The 19,391-nt window shown below is 37.1% G+C and overlaps 1 protein-coding gene across 1 annotated transcript in view; it reads left to right on the forward strand.

Moving 5' to 3' along the window:
• The window catches only part of GPR98 (G protein-coupled receptor 98), a 962,819-nt gene that overhangs the window by 331,742 nt on the left and 611,686 nt on the right, over positions 1-19,391 (forward strand). The window contains 3 exon segments of the mRNA XM_006875701.1: positions 9,211-9,328; positions 10,993-11,164; positions 17,094-17,336. Of these exon segments, the coding sequence (XP_006875763.1) occupies positions 9,211-9,328; positions 10,993-11,164; positions 17,094-17,336 (533 nt within the window).

Genomic DNA, 19,391 nt, shown 5'->3' on the forward strand with positions numbered 1-19,391 from the left:
TTCAAGTGGAGATTTCTCATCTCTGGAGATCTGGATGTGGTTCCGGTTTCTACCTATAGTTTTATGTATTACAAAGGCTCCACAGGAAGCCTCGTTCACTGGGTGTGCTGTAGCTCCATTTTAGGTATTCCAATCAGTCATAGGCAGAAGATGGACTTACAAGCCTTCCGGTGTGATGTTTCTGACTATTCCTTTCTCTCCCTCTCCAGTATCTACTCTATATTATAATGCTTCCAAAGTTCCTGTGGTGTGTTTCGCGGTGTCTCTGTGGCCCTCTCTGAGGCCCCGATTTCATCCCGCCGCTTGAACTCTAAACTGCTTATCTTGAGGTTCAAACTGACCTTGCAGTCCAGCATATTAGCCCATAGCGCCACAACCAGGAGACCTGCCATTAATTGGAAGACCTTGAAAAACATCTTCCAGTGTATATGCTTTATTTTCAGAAATAAATATTTTTGTAATCCATGTTTAAGACTTACTAGTTGTTAGAATTTTAATTTTATTTTGACAAAGCAAAATAAAATTAAAATTTTGAACATTTTTTATGCACTATTTATTAATTATACTATTTATTATTATACTATTATTAAATATACTATTTATATACTATTGTTGTTACTTTGTTGTTGTTAGACAAATCTGCATCAGAAGACCTTTTTAAAGTGTTAAAAAGCAAAGATGTCAATTTAGGACTATGATGTGTATGACCCAAGCCATGGTATTTTCAGTCACCTCATATGCATGTGAAAGTTGGACAGTGAATAAGGAAAACCTTAGAAGAATTGATGTATTTGAGTTATGAGGCTGATAAAGAATATTGAAAGTACCATGGACTGCCAGAACAAACAAATCTGACTTGAAGGAGTAACCTTTAGCACTGTCAATTAGTTATTAGTTATTCCTACCATTCTTGCTCTATAAGATAAGCATTGGACTGTGAACCACAAGATCAGCAGTTCAAGCCTAACAGCTGCTCTGTGAGAGAAAGATGAGCCTTTCTGGCCCTGAAAAAATGTGTAGTTTTGGAAATAATAGCTGACTGAATGGTATTTAAAAACAATAAAACAACAGCAATTCTTAGAGTTCATTTAAATAATATTTTAAATGTTCTTATAAAAGTTTATTGATTTTGATTCATATTGAATTATTGCAATCTACATATTTCCATTGAAATAGTTTCATCACCAAACATCTCCTCTCCCGTTTTATAACGTAGATCATTTATTATATTATTTGAGTATGACCATGATGGTGGTGGTGGTGGTGTGCCATGGAGTAGGTTCCGACTCTAATGACCCTGCGTAGGGTTTCTGAGCCTGTTAATCTTTATGGGAACAGAAACCCTCACCTTTCTCCCATAGAACGTAGTTTTGAACTGCTGACCTTGAGGTTAGCAGCCTGACTTGTAACCACTATGCTACCAGAGCTCCTTGAATATATCCATGCTGATAGTCAAACTATTTAGCAATTGTTTTACTTTAGTCACAGACCAAACAAGATGTGTGCTGGAGACTCCTTGCTGTATAAGCATTACTCCATTGGGTACGGGTACATGGGATTCTCTTTAGGCCTTTGTCAAGATAGTGGCAGAGAACTCTTTAGGGTCTCATGACAGCAGCTATGCATGCAGCAGAATGGAAGTACTTTTATATTTTATTAATATGACATGCCAGTGCTTATCCATAAATGAGCTGTGGGCTAAACTCACTAGGCAGAGATTCAGTCAGATGACCACTGTGAGTAGTCTCTAGACTAGATAATCTAATATTTATGTTCTCTTTATGAGAAATCTTCAAAAAATTCTTGGAAAAAAACAGAAGATAATGGAATTTTTTATGAATTTTATGAAGCCCCCTCATATAAAGTGAATTGTTCATATATGGCAAATGTTTGACTCTTCACCATGCCCAAGTCTTAACATAACATAATGTAATTTACCTAGTCATATCATCAGGCACATTTGCACTGTCTTAATATCCAAAGAGGAGTCTTGGTGGTACAGTAGGTAAGGGCTAATAAATGTCCATGGTTTGAATCTATCAGCCAGTCAACAGAAGAGCGATGCAACTGTCTGCTTCCATAAAGATTACAACCTTGGAAACCATAAGGGGCAGCTAAGCAACTCATAGGTTTGCTGTGAGTTGGAATCAATTTCATGGTTATGGGTCTGGGCTTTTTGCTTTTTTTTTTGAGGGGACGGATTTAATACCTGAGCTCTGGTAGCATAGTGGCTACAAATCGGACTGTGAACCGCAATGTCAGCAGTTCGAAACTACCAGCTCTTCCTTGGGAGAAAGCTCTGCTCCCGTAAAGATTTACAGCCTTGGAAACCCTGTGAAGGGTCGCTATGAGATGGAACCGACTCCATGGTACATAACAACCACAACTTTCTATTACTCTGCCTCTTACTATCCTCACCTGTATTACTTATTTTTTTCATGCCACAATAGTTCTATTTTAACTAGATCATTAATTTTACAGATTCTACTTAACTTTTTGTTGTTGTTAAGTCCTTTCTAGTCAGCTCCAACTTATAGCGACCCTATGCACAATAGAATGAAACACTGCCCGGTCCTGCGTCATCCTCACGTGCAAGTCTGTCTTGTTGGGGGGTCTTCCTCTTATTCACTGATCCTCCACTTTACTAAGCATGATTTATGTTCAAGGTCATATTTTGGCTCTTGTGAACTTGTTTTAATTTTCTTCAGATTCAATTTGAACTTGCATATGAACAGTCTGCCCTTGGCCTTGTTTTGGCTGATGATATGGAGCTTTTCAACCATCTCTTCCCACATATGTAGTCAATTAGATATCTGTGTCTTCCAACTGCTTAGGTTCATGGGTATAGTATTTTTGTTTTTTAAGTTTTTATTGTGAATTATGTGATAGTTTACATGGGAGAACACCAGCTTTACATTCAGCTTATAGTATTTCATTTCACTGCAATGATTACAATCCCCTCCATTCATCCTGCCCCCCCACCCCCACCCCCGGCGGGTATAGTAGTCTTTTATCTTATTTAACAGTTATTTGTAATGGATAACTCATTGGTCTTGCAAAACTCTATCATGCTATCTCCAGCATTGTTTCTATCGCCAAGGCCCTGTTTTCCAACTACAGGCTCTTCACCTTTGTTTCCAATCTTTGTATTGCAATCACCAATAATTATCAATACATCCTGACTGCTAGTTTGATCAGTTCAGACTTTGAGGAGTCAGCTCTTCCACTGTCCTATTTTGAGTACCTTCCAAACTAAGAGTCTCATCTTCCAAAAAAAGCTGTGCTGCTGATCATAATTCTTCAATGGCAAGTCCCTCAGAAGCTAGTCCATGGAAGCTCACTAAAACCTGTCCAACATGGGTGGCCCTAGTGAAATATTGGTTGGATAGCTTCTAATATCATTTGCTGTTGTTCTTAGGTGACAATGAGTTGGTACCGACTCATATGACCCTAAGTACAACAGAACAAAACACTGCCCAGTCCTGTGCCAACCTCATAATCTCTGCTACGCCTGAGCCCATCGCTGCCACCACTGTGCCAATCCATCTCATTGGGAGTCTTTCTGTTTTCTCCCATCCTCCACATGATATCCATCTCCAGTTATTGATCCCTCCTGATAATATGTCCAAAGTATAAGAGACGAAGTTTAGCCATGTTGGCTTCCAAGGAGTACTCTGGCTATATTTCTTCTAACACAGATTTGTCTGTTATTTTGACAGTTCACAACACAATAACTCAAATGCATCAATTCTTCTACAGTCTTCCTTAATCACTGTCCAACTTTTGCATGTATATGAGGTTATTGAAAATACTATGGCTTGGCCCAGGTGCACCTTAGTTCTCAAACTGTCATCTTTGTTGTTCAACACTTTAAAGAGATCTTGTGCAGCAGGTTTGCTTAATGCAATACATCATTTGATTTCTTGACTGCTGCTTCTGTGTAGTGTTGATGACTGATCCAAACAAAACAAAGTCTTTATCTACTTCAATTTTTTCTCTATTTATATGGATGTTGTTTATTGGTCCAGTGGTGAGGGTTTTTGTTTTTTTTTTTACATTGAGATGCAACGAGTGTACACTGAAGACTGATGTCTTTGATCTTTATCAATATTATAAGTCCTCTTCACTTTCAGCAAGCAATCTGCGTATCACAGATTGTTAATGAGTCTTCCTCTAATCCTGATGGCATGTTGTTTCTTCATATAATCCAGCTTTTTGAATTATTTTCCCAGCATGCAGATTGAATCAATATGGTGAATGAATAAAACCCTTCCACACACCTTTCCTAATTTTAAACCACTCGGTGTACCCTTGTTCTGTTTGAATAACTACCTCTCGGCCTATGTACAGGTTCCTCATGAGCACAAGTAAGTGTTCTGGAATACTCATACTTAGCAATGTTGTCCATAGCTTATCATGACCCACATAATCAAATGCCTTTGCACAGTAAATAAAGTACAGGTAAACATCTTTCTTGTATTCTCGGCTTTCAGTCAAGACCCATCTGATATCCCTCATTCCACATCCTCTTCTGATTCCTACTTGAACTTCTGGAAGTTCTCTGTCAATGTGTGCTTGCAGCTGTTTCTGTATTACCTTGAGTAAAACTTTACTCACATGGGATAGTAATGATACTGCCTGATGATTTCTATATTTTGTTGGGTCACCTCTCCTTAGAATGGGCACAAATACATATCTCTTCCAGTCAGTTGGCCAAATATAGTTGTCTTCCAAATTTCTTGGCATGGATGAGTGAGTGCCTCCAGTGCCGCCTCACTTCCTTGAATGATTTCAATTTATATTCCATCAATTCCCAGTGCCTTGTTCTTTGTCAGTGACTAAAATACACCTTGGAATTCTTCCTTCAGGATCATTAGCTCTTGATCACATGCTGCCTCTTGAAATGGTTGAACATCAACCATTTCCTTTTGGTACAGTGACTCTGTGTTTCCCTTCCATTTTCTTTTGATGCTGTCTGCAGCATTCTATAATTTTCTCATAGAATCCTCCAATACTGCAAGTTGAGATTTAATTTTTTTCTTCAGTTCCCTCAGCTTTAGGAATGTGAGCTTGTTCTTCCCTTTTGGTTTTCTAACTCCAGGTCTTTGCACATTTCATTATGATGTTTAACTTTGTCTTCTTGAGCTTATCTTTGAAATTTTCTGTTCATCTCTTGTACCTCCTCATTTCTTCCATTTGCTTTGGCATCTCTATGCTGGAGAGCAAGTCTCTTCTGACATCCTTATTGGTTTTTTTCCTTTTATCTTTTCTTTTTAATGACCTGTTGCTTTCTTCCTGTAGGATGTTCTTGATGTCATCCCATAACTCTTCTGGTCTTTAGTGTTGAATGCATCAAATCTGTTCTTCATATGATCTCTAAATTCAGGTGGGATACAGTCACGGTCATATGTTGGCTCTCATGGACTTGTTTTCATTTTCTTCAGCTTCAACCTGAATTTGCTTATGAGCAATTGATGGTCTGTTCCACAGTCTGCTGCTGACCATGTTTTGGCTGATTATATGGAATTTATCTACCTTTTCTTTCCATAGATGTAGTCAATTTAATTTCTGTGTATTCCATATGGTAAGATCTATGTGTACAGTCCTCTTTTATGTTGTTTAAAAAAGATATTTGCAATGAACAAATCATTGGTCTTGTAAAATTCTATCATGTGATCTCCAGCATCATTTCTATCATCATGGCCATATTTTCCAACCTCCGATCCTTCCTCTTTGACTCCAACCTTTGCAATCCAACCACCAGTAATTATCAATACATCTTGGTGGTATGTTTGATCAATTCCAAACTCAAGAGGTTGGTAGAATTCTTCAAGTTCATCATCACTAACTTTAGTGGTTGGTACCTAAATTTGAATAATAGTGATATTAACTGGTCTTCCTTGTAGGCATATGGGTCTTATCCTATCACAGACAGTGTTGTACTTCATGACTGGTCTTGATATGTTCTTTTTGATGATTAATGCGACACCATTCCTTTTCAATTTGTCACTATAGGCATAGTAAACCATGCGATTCTCAGATTCAAAATCTCCAATACCAGTCAATTTCAGCTTACTAATACCTAGGATATCAAAGTCTATGCATTCCTTTTCATTTTTGACAGTTTCCGATTTTCCTAGATTCATACTTTATACATTCCATGTTCTGACTATTAAAAAATGTTTGCAGCTGTTTCTCTTTATTTTGAGATGTGCACCATCAACAAATGAAGGTCCTGAGGTGTTTACTCCAGTCGCTACATCACAGTCAACTCTACTTCGAGGAGGCAGCTCTTCCCCCGTTACATTTTTAGTGTCTTCCGACCTAAAGGTCTCGTCATTCCAGCACTATATCTGACAATATTCTGATGCTCTTCAGCATGTTTCAACATTAAGTCATATGGTGCTGACAATGTTCCACTGCTATTCATAAGATTTTCAGTGATTATTCAGAAGTAGATTGTCTCTAGTCTGTCTTCTTCTAGAAGCTCTTCTGAAGCCTATCCACTATGGGTGAGCTTACTGGTATTTAAAATACCTGTGGCATAGCTTCCAGAATCACAGCAGCATACAAGCCACAACAGTATGACAAACTGACTGACGAGTGGTGGTCTAACATCATAGAAATATGCAGACTACTTCAGTACAATGAACTGACAGAGGAGTGGTGGAATCTACTTGTAGAGTCCAAATTTCCTTTATGATGACTAGAAAACAATTGAATTGCTGCCGAAAAGAAAGAGTTGACACTGTTTCTAATACAGTGCTAATAAGTGTTCACATTGATTAATAGATGAGGATGAGAGTAGGCTACCTGGTTAAGACAAAACCTATGTGAGACATTAGCATAAATGTGCTTCTTCATATGCATTTCCCTAATTAACTGGTTCCATCCACATTGAAGGAGCTCTGGTAGCGTAGTGGTTATGAATCGGGCTGTGAACCTCAGGGTCAGCAGTTTGAAACTACCAGCTGTTCCGCAGGAGAAAGATGAGGCTTTCTGCTCCCATAAAGATTTTATAGCCTCGGAAACCCTGTACAGGGTCACTATGAGTAGGAACCAACTCCACGGCACATAACAACAACAACATCATCCACATTGACTCAAACTTTAGAGTAGATCCATGACTGTTGACTGCTGTAGTTTTTGTTATGTGCCATCAAGTTATGACTTATGTAATCCTTTGGAGGATTTCCAAGCAGCAGTAGTTGATTTTGAACCGCTGACCTATGGTTCAAACTAATCTTATGGTCCAGTGTTTATCTTACAGCACGACACAAGGACTAGCTGTCCTCTATTGAAACAGTTGTATGATGGTCTCTCTCTTAGCTTCAGAAGTTCTTTCCCCTGGGAACTTCAGAAGTCACATATCAGGGTAGTGATAAGAGTAAGTTTTGTGGGTAATTCCTTTAGGGTAACTCATTCATTTTTTAGGTCATGGTGTCTGTAATCTCCAGTGTTCCTCAGAGGAGTTGTTGAGATTCAAGATACTTAGGAGCTTCTTAATAGTTCTACTGTATTTCTCTGGCACAAATGACCTAATGTATACCTTAAGCAGTCTTTTTTTTTTGAGTGTGATTTTTTTTTTTTAATGCTTTATTGTGAATTATATGATAGTTTACATGGGAGAACTTTAGTTTTACATTCATTCCATCATATATCATCTCACTGCCATGGTTCCAATCCCCTCCATGCATCCTCAACCACCCAAAGGGTATATCCCAGAAACCCGCTCCCTATACTTCCTCCTCCTCCCCCCAGTTTTCAACACACAGTCCCTTTCCCTCTCTGGGTCCAAAATCCCCAGTCGCTTCATCACTCCACATCATCATCTCTGTCTCTATCTCAGGCATCTCTGTTTCTCTGGGTAGGGTCCCGCTCTTGGCTCTTCTCCGTTGATGGTCCCAGAGGCCTCCGCTCCTATCCTGGAGAATCAATCACTCCCTTCCTTGTTACAAAACTTCTACCTTTGCATTTCCAACCCTCATAATCCGTAATGATAAGCATTATTCACTACAGTATCATGAGTTACCCATCTGTATCTCCTTTCATCAGCTCCACCCAGACAGATTGAATAGTACCTTCTGGAGATTCTGCCTTCTGCCATGCTCCCTAGTACCAGGTTCCCTCTTGAAAGCTTGTAAGCCAGTCACTTCTTGCCTTTGTAGTCCCCCCCTCCCTATTTGAGTATCCAATGTCCAAGCTGCCCTTCTCCGTCCACTCTGTGTGTGAGGGTATGTGTGAATGTTTCTTGCTGTGAGGATTTGTTCCCTCCTTAAGCAGTCTTTTGATCAACTGTCTTGTAGATAGGTATTTTAACTATATGGGGTTCATTTATTCAATAAAGATTTACTAAATACCTACAATAAATTGAGCACTATTTGTGAGTAAAGCAGTGAACAGCATAGTTTCTGCTCTAGTGGAACTTATATTCTATGGGGAAATACAGACTATAAAGACAGAAGCATGTACATAATGTCAAGTAAGCAAATATAATATGTCATCAGAGAAAATGACTCTGTGTATTGGGTGGGGAGTAGGATTTGATGTTTTATTTCTTCTAGTCTCAGGGTGTTAAAACCAACACCATCAGATTGACTATGATATATGTTAAGGAATAAAATCAAGCTTCATAGGGTTTCCTTGGCTGTAATGTTTTTGGAAGCAGATCATCAAGATTTTCTTCTGAGGTTGTAACAGAGTGGGTTTCAACCACCAATCTTTTGGTTAGTAGCAGAAAGCAAACTTTTTTCCCTTGTTGGAGGCCTTCTTACAGTGTTTGCTGTTTTTGTTAAGTGCCATCAAGTTGGTTCTGACTCATAACAACCCTGTATAGGGTATTCAAGGATTCGCTCTGGGTTTGAACCTTATGCTTATCCTACAGCACAACTAGTTTATTTTTATTAGAAATCTTTAAAATGTGTAGCTTCTCTCTCCATTTTTTTTTTTTTTCCTTTACACCATCTTTTCTTCCCTTTACACCATTTGAACTGGAGGGGTTAGTGAAACCTTGGAGATTTTTACCTTCTTAAATATGTTACTATTTTTAAGTGCTGTTGAGTGGGTTGCAACTCACAGTGACCCTGTATAGAATTTCCAAGGAGTGAGAGGTGGTTTCAAACAGCCAATCTTGTGGTTAATTGTCCATTGCTTATCCTACAGTGCCACAGCAGGACTTTTCCAATCTAACCCCCCATTATTTCCATTAAGGGAGTGATCTTCAGAATGGCATTTTAGGATTCAATGAGGAGTCCCAAGGTGGACTAAAACTGGGTGAAGAAGCTGATAAGAGAAGACTGAATCTTACTGTCATAAGGCAGCCAAACAGGTATGTGTACACACACCGGACATATATATTTGTTGTTGTTGTTAAATGCTATTAAGTTGCTTCTGAGTATTAGTAACCATGTATCGGGTTTCCAAGGAGTGGCTGCTGGGTTTGAACCACTAACCTTGTATATGTTGTTGTTGTTAAGTGCTGTCAAGTCAGTTCTGACTAATAGCAACCCTGTATAGGGTTTCTGAGGAGCAGCTGGTGAGCTTGAGCTGCCTCTCTTGGGCTCAAATCAACATTGTAGTCCAGCGCATTAACCCACAGCGTCACACCAGGACCTTCTATATAGCAGTCCAATATATGTCAATGGTATACCATTCTTTGTGTCCTCTCAGCTCCTAAGTAGAAATCGTAATGTGATAGAGGCAGTATGAAAAGTTGCCAGAAGAAGGTATAGTAGAATTCCATATATTAGGGATCCAGTACTTTAGTTCTTAAATTGTGATTTGACACACTTGATTTATGATAATGACTTAGGGTCATCTTAAGCATGTTGTACTTCATAAAGTACCATACAAATGTCTGATGCATTGTGATGTAGATTATCATATCATTGTATTTACTATAGTTCGCATACGTAAAAACCATTTTACTGTGAGCTTGAAATACCAAAATTTTGTTTGTAATTTAATATTTTATAGTACAGGTACCCCTCACTTTATTGCATTTTGCTTTATTACACTTCACAGCTATTGTGTTTAAAATTTTTTTTGCAAATTGATGGTTTATGGCAGTCATGTGTTAAGCAAGTCTATTGGCATTGTTTTTCCAACAGCATGTGCTCACTCATGCTTCTGTTACATTTTGTTAATTCTCACAATATTTCACACTTTTTCATAATGCTATTGCATACTTAATAGACTACAGTATAGTGTAAATATAAATTTTATATACACAGTGAAACAAAAAAAATTTCATGTGATTTGCTTTATTACAATATCTATTTCATTGCAGTGCTTTGAAACCAAACCCACAATATCTCCGAGGTGTGCCTCTACCTGTCTTCTGATAGCTCATCACATACATGTACTAACATGTCATACCAGCACATATAGTTATTACCATTCCATTTTAGACCTAAATATTCTAATACAGGTTCTCTTTTGCCTTTTTTCCTTTGCAATAGCAATCATTTTTAGTAGTGGTGATTTCTTTTAGAAGAATTCTTGTTAAGAGGTGCCAAACATTTCATAGAAAACAAAGGCTCTAAATTTGTTCTGAAAATGTTTAATGCAGTGTAGGCAGGAAATACACATTATTCACTTTTACATACACATTAGTTTAGTAAGTACTCATTCACTATCTAATAGTGTAAGGTCAAAATATGCCACAAAAATGCCTTAATTTGCTTAGCTGTAATGAGAAGAATTATTATTATTGGTAAGGTAAGTGTTATAGTTTTTTTAAAAAAAACTTTTTATTGTTAATTGGATGAAGGCTCACTGAGCAGATTATCAGTTTTACATTCAACAATTCATACAAGGTTTTTCATGTTATTGATTGTAATCACCTTAATGTAACATCACTTATTCCACTTTCTCCCTGTGTTTCCTATTTGCATACCTCCTTGTTTGCTAATCTTTCTGAAAAGAAGTACAATTTGTTACAGTGAAAACACAATATATTACTGAATTTTTATGGGTTTCCTTTGCATATAGGGCCTTTGAAGATGTCAAGGTCTTTTGGCGAGCCTCATTTAATAAAAGTGCTTCAGTGCTCCAGAAAAATGGTGTAAATCTGATTGATGAACTTCTATCTATATCAGGGACTACAGCCTGTGTAAAGGGTCAAACAAAATGCTTCATCACCATTGAGCTCAAACCAGAGAAGGTAAAAAACGATAACATACAATATTGTCAACTTCTAATTATATTCAATTAGATTCCTTTAAATTAGTCCTTTTACAACTAATTCACTGAAACTCACATGCTGTTTATGTGGAGATTGTTTGTATCTTGTCTTGCTATAATTTCTTTTCTGGACAATAGGCCTCGGACTAAGAATTTACTGCATTATAGAGCTTAAAATACACCTGCCAGTCTTCTCCTAGTTTTGTTTCTTGTTATTTCCCAGATTCTGCATGATCCAGATGTTCATTGTATGAATGATTCTTAGAGTCATCTTCAGTCAGATTAGTTTATCTTTGATTGCTGGAGTGCATAGATTTTTGCCTCTTTAATATCCATAAATTACAAAATTTTTACATTGCCTACTTATATATAGGAAGTATGGTAGCTCCATACTATAAGTATTGGACTGCAAACCACAAGGTCTGCGGTTCGAGCCCATCAACCATTCCATGGGAGAAAGATGAGTTTTTCTGCTCCTGTGAAGATTTAAAAGCCTCGGAAACCATATATGGAAGTTCAAATTCTGATCTCCAAAAAGGCACAGAGAAAATTCATGGTAGGCCTTGTATAAATCTCTATTGGTACACATCGAATATAGCACCCAGGAGAAAAATATTCCCCCTTCTCTCCATGGCATCTGTACTATTCAAATGGGACTGATTACTGATATCCTAACAGAGCATTAAGCTGGTTAGTAATCCAGTGTGACCTTATTTATTTATTTAAATAAATGACTTATTATTATTTTAATGCCCAGGGGGCATTATGTTTTTTGTCTGTAGCTTAAATTATTAAACTCAAATATTTAATATGAACACTGACTACAATATCATGAATATACAAAAAAAGTATCAGTTGTTCTTTGTACATGCTGAGCACTTCAAATAATAACACATATACAAATACAATTATTTCAAGCATGTGACTATACTCAAGCCTATTGTAAAACAGCAACCTTATAGGTTTAATCATTATTTTTAATTATTTCTGTACTTGTTCTTTCACCTTCAGAGTTTACTGTAGTGGTTACATTAATCTTTTCCTAAGGTTATAGAAATACACATGTTTTCTTACCTTCCTGGAATTGGAATGCTTTTTCTAGTTTCCCCCCCTTCCCCTCATCTCCTCCAAATAAGCACATAAAAACAAAGTACTTAGATCACTTGGGATTATATGCCCTAGTTAACAGCACTTCATTCTTTGCTGGGATTAAGGGTTCTGCTTCTTCTCCCAAGCTGTTTTAAAGAACTGCTGGTTATCTAGTTAGAATGCATTTTATGACTGAACTTCACTTGTTAGATCAATATGATTTTTTAGCTTTGATACCATATGTTTTCCCTAGAATAATTTGTACTTTAAATTTTGCAGTGCTAGTTTTAGTTTACTCACTGTCCTATCATTATTGGACGTTGGGCTGGCCTATTAAGGTCATTGGGAATACAATACGCCCCCTTTATTGTTGTTGTTGTTGTTAAGTGCCGTCGAGTCGATCCCGACCCATAGCGACCCTGTATAGGGTTTCCAAGGAGCAACTGGTGAGCTTGAACCACCGACCTTGCAGTTCAAACGGCTTTGCAGTCTGGCACATTAACCCACAGCGCCACATCTTCTTATATTTGAAAGGGCAAACTAGAGCTTCATCTCCCACAATATCCCGTCTGTGCCCTTAGTGTACCTCTCTCATCCATCTGTTCCATCACATTGCAACAGATAGACAATTGAACTGGCTTTTAGTTTGTGTGGGAGAACCAGCACTCTTTCTCTGCTGGACTTGCTTTCTACTTCAATTATATGTATTACATAGGTATTAATCATTTATTCTTTTTCTTTCTTTTCCCAAGAATATTTGTCTCATTAACAATTCTTTGTATTAATTACTTACCACTCAACACAGAAAGACAAAAATGTTTGCCCTTGCCTAAAAATGAACACATGCTTAATAAAAGATATGTTAACTTTACTACATGTTAATGGTAATAAGATATTGAATACACCCTTTTATGTTCACACTTACTTTGCATAATAACTACATTTTTTGCATTAACGTAACTTCTTTCCTTAAGTTTTATTATAAACTCAAATCCAACTAATAACTTTAGTTTGGGTACTCAATTAGTCATGTCGTCACCAAGGAAGGTCCCATAATACTGCTTTAAAAATATTTGAAAGCAATTTTACTTTGTAGTAATAATTTATGTTCCATAACCATCCTGATTTTCATTTGGAATAGGATTTTTGGTAAATTAGAATATTGAACAGATCTCACTAGATTTAAAATATCCATTTCATAAAATAGAACTTAACCTTATAATTGTAAAAAAAGTCTTTGACATCAAGGTCAATTCATTCCTATATGACTATTTGGATAAATGCCTTTATTAGTTTTAGTCAAATTTGATTCTTTTAGAGTGAGACTCTTTGTATTTAGCAATAAAAATTGTTTTCACAGAGTGGAAATTCCCCGTTGACAACAGCAACAAGATAAAATAGCTAACCATATTGAAATATTGTCAAGTTGTACTTTAATGCTGTCATCTTGGAGAGCTTCTGACCTAACTAGAGAAGTGACAGCTGGCAGTTAAACATGAAATGGGTTCTCATGAGGTTTCCAATCAGTCTTAACAGTCTAGAGAGGTTCAGATTAGCTTAGTGAGTCTTGGTTTCCCAATATACTTCAGACGTATTGCTTGAATAGAGTATTTCTCTGTAAGATTGGAAGATTCCTTTTGTCTCTAGTCTAATTATGTGTTGACATCATCTGTATGCTGTTCATTTTTAGGTAGTTCTTTGCTGAGATTATAACATATTCTTTTTATTGTAAGTGATTGTAAGTAATGTTCTAATCATCATCACAATGAGAAGGAATACTTTACTGGGAAATAAAGAATGAAAAGATTTTCTGTTGGAACCGTATTGTACTAAAATCCATTGTTAAAAGAAACTCTGTAAATTCAAGTTCACTTAGCCATTAAGGAACAATAGCTCTTAGATTTTAGTTTATTGTATTTGCTAAATTTGGCTTCTCAAAAGTGAGAACATTATTGCTGTTGTTGTTAAGTTCTTAGGTGCCATCGAGTTGGTACCAACCTATAGTGACCTTATGCACAGAAGAATGAAACACTGCCCGATCCTGGGCCAACCTCATTATTGTTGCCACGCTTGAGTCCATTGATGCTGCCACCTGGCCAAGACATTTCATTGGGGGTCTTCCTCTTTTCCTCTGATCCTCCACCTTACCAAGCATGATATCCTTCTCCAATGACTGCTCCCTCCTGACAGTGTGTCCAAAGTATGAGAGATGAAGTTTGGTCATCTTGGCCTCTAAGGAGCACTCTGGCTGCACTTCTTCCAAAACAGATCTATTGGTTCTTTTGGCAGCCCATGGCACTTTCAATATTCTCCTCCAACACCATAACTCAAAAACATCAATTCTTCTACGATCTACCTTATTCACTGTCCAGCTTTCGCATGCATATGAGGTTATTGAAAATACCATGGCTTGGGTCAGGTGCACCTTAGTCCTTAAGCTGACATCTTTGCTCTTCAACACTTTAAAAAGGTCTTGTGCAGCAGATTTGCTTAATGCAGTACGTCATTATAGTTATCCTCACATTTCAATATTTACTGACAATTGATCGAATGATTTGTGCTATACGAATGCTAATCACATTTCTTTAGACAACAGGAGGAGATTAAAGTTTATTTACCATGTGATTAAGACAAAACTTATTCTTGAATAATTCTAAGAATGCTGCAGAGACAGTGTTTGACATTCTCTGGCTTCACATGAGGAAAGGAGAATCAAATTCCACATCAGCCCCAGGCCAATTCCTATGAAGAGGAGGTCAGACATGACCCTACCCTCCACCCTTCTTTATTTTATTCTGACACCAACCATTCCTCCATGACACTCCACATCTCTGCTGGATTCAATAATCTGTTACAATGAATAATCTGTTACAATTCAATAATCTGTTACATGATGATAGGGTTTATTAGTGAGGTTAATGGACTCCTGGTGTGGTGCTGTATAGTCAGCACTGGACTGCAAACCTCAAGGTCCATAGTTCAAACCCACCAGCTGCTCCTTGAAAACCCTACACAGGATCTCTATGAGTTGGAACTGCCTCAACAGTACTTATCAACAGCAATAGCAACAACAAGGGAAGTTAATGGTATAATTCAGGATCAGAAGCAACTCAGGATACCACAGTTCTCTGGTGAGAAGCATATCTTTTCAGTCACGCTATAGGCACACCTCTTTCTGGTCCACAGCCACCCACTTGGCCTCTAACTCTTCAGGTAAGTGTTTCAAGCTCCTTTAGTGCTACTGATAAATGCCCAATGGGCATTTGATTCTGCAAACTAGCCCCTTGCCTGATGGCACTCAGCTTTATTTAGTTCATGGGCCAGGAAACTTGCTGCTCTGCCTCTCTTTGCCACTGCCTCTGCCATTACTTCTCTGCTCAGGGATCTCACACTCTGTTTGTGGCTCATCTTTCTTGATGGCCCTGGGATCATCTGTTTCTGCTTCTGAGATGGCTTATTTTAAGCCTGGTGGGATGGCAAAACTAACCAATCCCTGATTTAGAGTCCTGCACACTCTATTTTTTGGTCCCACCCAAATATTTGGTGGGAGTTACAAAGACTGTAAATATAAGTAAATTCATTGTACCACAGTAATACTAAAGGATTTGTTATATTGTTTAATAATGATTATCATTAAAATGCAGTCCTGGTGTGGTGCTACAGGATAATTCCCTGGACTGCAAGGTCAGTTTGAACCACAAGGTGGGCAGTTCAACCCACCAGCTGCTCCTTGAAAATCCTATACAGGGTTGCCATGACTCAGGATGTAAAAACAACAGCATCATTAAAATAATCACAAAACAAATGATGGATAAGGTTTTTGCTGATAGAGATGATGATGATGCATTTTTAAAAAAATTAGGGTATGAAAGAGACTGTTGAAAAATGCATCAATTTAGCTTCTTTGGATTATGCCAGGAGACTAACAATACTGCAGACCCTTTTGGATTTTTGTATATGAATAAATTATTAATAAAAACCAGTGATTAACAATATGTTTTAATATTGAATTCAGGCTTTAGGGAAAAATATTATTAAGATTGTGGTGAAGGAACCAAAGCAATACATGAGCAAACTATAATCAGAGATTAGATTTACATTTATTTGGTACTTAATTTTGAGAAATCTAGAAAAATACATAAGATTATCTATCATCATCAGACTTTTGTAATATTTATTCTACACCCATTAAAATATAAGAAATAAAATGATACTTAACAAAATTGAAGCTTCTCCCCTGTCCCCTCCAACTAACAATATGTTTCTCCACCATGCCAACCCTCTCTGACCCCATTCCAAACCCTCTACCCATGAGCCTGCTATCATGATGTTTTAAAAAAATATATATATATATGTTAATTAACAATATATGGCATTTCTAACTACATTTATGGTTTCATACTGTCCATGGCAGTATGCAACTTGATTGTCTCATTCACATCATGTTTTTGAAACTCACTTATGTTCGGAAATATTGAACTAGTTCATTCCTTTTTAACTACTAACTAGTATTTCTTTATATGAACATCCTATATTTTACTTATCTTTGTTCATATAGGCTGTCTCTGATGTTGATTTTCTAGTAAGACTCTTACCCAGAGAAATTAATGTGCTTCTTCGGGAGAGAATGAAAACATAAATCCCATGGTAATCTAACATAAAGATTTAAGTTTATAATTTTAATTTATGTGTTTATAATGTGTATTTATTTCTATAATTATATATATGAGTGATGATTTATTAATATCAGTATTACCAAATCATAGAAATATATTCATGATAGTCCTTTTTCATTCTTCCTTCCCTTTTCTCATTGTTAGATACCTCAAACTGAAATGTATTTTTTTGTGGAAATCTATGAAGTAACAACTGGAGCAGCAATAAATAACAGTGCCAGATTTGCTCAGATTAAATTCTTACAGGATGATGAACCTCAGAGCCTCGTATATTTTTCTGTGGGTTCTCGGCTTGCAGTGGCTCATAAGAAGTCCACTTTCATCAGTTTGCAGGTGGCCAGAGAATCTCTGCCAACACCAATGATATCTGTTAACTATAGTACCCAGGTAAGCATGGAAAATATATTAATGCATGTTCAGGTTTTCTCATTTAACTATAGTAAGTGTCATGAAACAGATTAATTGATACACTGTTTTCTGACAACAGTTCTGTAATTCACAGTATATTGATTCATATTAAGTTTATTCTTTGAACAGTTCAATTCTTCCTTTATTGATGACACTTAAATCATGTGTTGAACTGATAAATTTTATAATTTTCTTGGACACAGTTTATTATACAATACAATCTGTCTCATATAAATTTGTTGTAGAAAATTTCTAGAGAGCTCAAAGTACTTTAATATTGTTATTGTTTAAGTCCCAAAACAAAAATAAAGGTCTTATGGCCTATATTTAAGCTAGGTAAAAATTTACTTCTTCACAAATTCAGAAACTTGGTGATAGGCATGTTTCTTCAAAGCTTTGAATTCATGAGTTTCATTGCTAGTTTTGATCACAATCCACCCAACTAGGTGATTGCAACAGAAAGAGAGGGAGCTGGTGAGCACCCAGCGACCCAGTACAGCAATGCTACATGATGTTAAATGACCAGATTCTGAACTTGATCCAAATAATACCCAAACATCTTGATAGCAGTATTTTTAAATGTTTATTTTAGTTTGCCTGCCTTATTACTCTTTTTTTTTCTTTAAATCACACAACGCTAGGAAACCCATAGTCTGCAAACCTCCATCTGGTGATAACTGCTATTTCCCCTCATATTATTTACTAGGGCTACCATCACTAAGGAGTCCTGGTGTGGCATTGTGGGTAAATGCGCCAGACTGCAAAGCCATTTGAACTGCAAGGTCAGAGGTTAAAGCTCATCACTGCTCCTTGGAAACCCTATACAGGGTCGTTATAGGTTGGAAACGACTCGACGGCACTTAACAACAATAATAACTAAAGGAGCTCTGGTAGCATAGTGGTTACGAATTGGGCTGCTAATCTCAAGGTCAGCAGCTTGAAACTACCAGCTGTTCCATGTGAGAAAGATGAGGCTTTCTGCTCCCATAAAGATTTACAGCCTCAGAAACTTTTACAGGGTCGCTATGAGTCGGAACCGACTGCACGGCACATAACAACAACAACAACAACCATAACAAAGTATCACAAACTGAGTGGCTTAAAAATGGTAAAAAATTATTGTCTCACCGATTTGGAATCTGTAAGTCCAAAATCACAGTGTCTGCCATGTTGACTCCTTCTGGAATCTGTGAAGGAGAATTTGTTCCCTTGCTCTCTTCTAACTTCTGATGTTAGCCAGTGATCCTTGGTGTTCCTTGGCCTGTATCTGCAAAGTAACTACACTTTTGCATTTTGTCTTCACACGGTCATCTTCCATCTGTGCATCTTTCAGTATGTTTCTCCCCCTCTTTTATAAAGATATTAATCATATTGGATTAAGATCTACCTAGTCCAGTTGATCAAACATGCAATCAAAATGTACTGAGCATTACTGGTGATTGGAATGCAAATGTTGGGAACAAAGAGGAAGGATCAGTAGTTGGTAAATATGTCCTTGGTGCTAGAAATGATGTTGGAGATTGCATGACAGAGCTTTGCAAAATCAATGGTTTGTTCATTTCAAATACCTTCTTTAGACAGCATATAGACGATTATACACATGGATCTCACCAGACGGAATATACAGAAATCAAACTGACTACATCTGTGACAAGAGACAATGGAAAAGCTCAATATAAGCACTGAAAACAAGGCCAGGGGCAGATTGTGAAACAGACTATCAATTGCTCATATGCGATTCAAACTGAAGCTGAAGAAAATGAAAACAAGTCCACAAGAGTCAAAATATGGCCTTGAATATATCCAACCTGATATAAAGATCATCTGATGAACAGATTTGATACATTAAACATTAAAGACTGAAGACCAAAAGAGTTGTGGGATGACATCAAGAACATCACAGGAAAAAGGCAAAAATTCATTGAGAAGAAAAGAATGAAGCAAAAGATCAAAATGGATGTCATAAGAGACACTGAAACTTGCTCTCCAGTGTGTTGGTGGTGATGGTGTTATGCTGTGGAGTCGGTTCTGACT

The sequence above is a fragment of the Chrysochloris asiatica genome, unplaced genomic scaffold (genome assembly GCF_000296735.1).
Source record: "Chrysochloris asiatica unplaced genomic scaffold, ChrAsi1.0 scaffold00336, whole genome shotgun sequence".
Lineage (NCBI taxonomy): Eukaryota > Metazoa > Chordata > Mammalia > Afrosoricida > Chrysochloridae > Chrysochloris > Chrysochloris asiatica.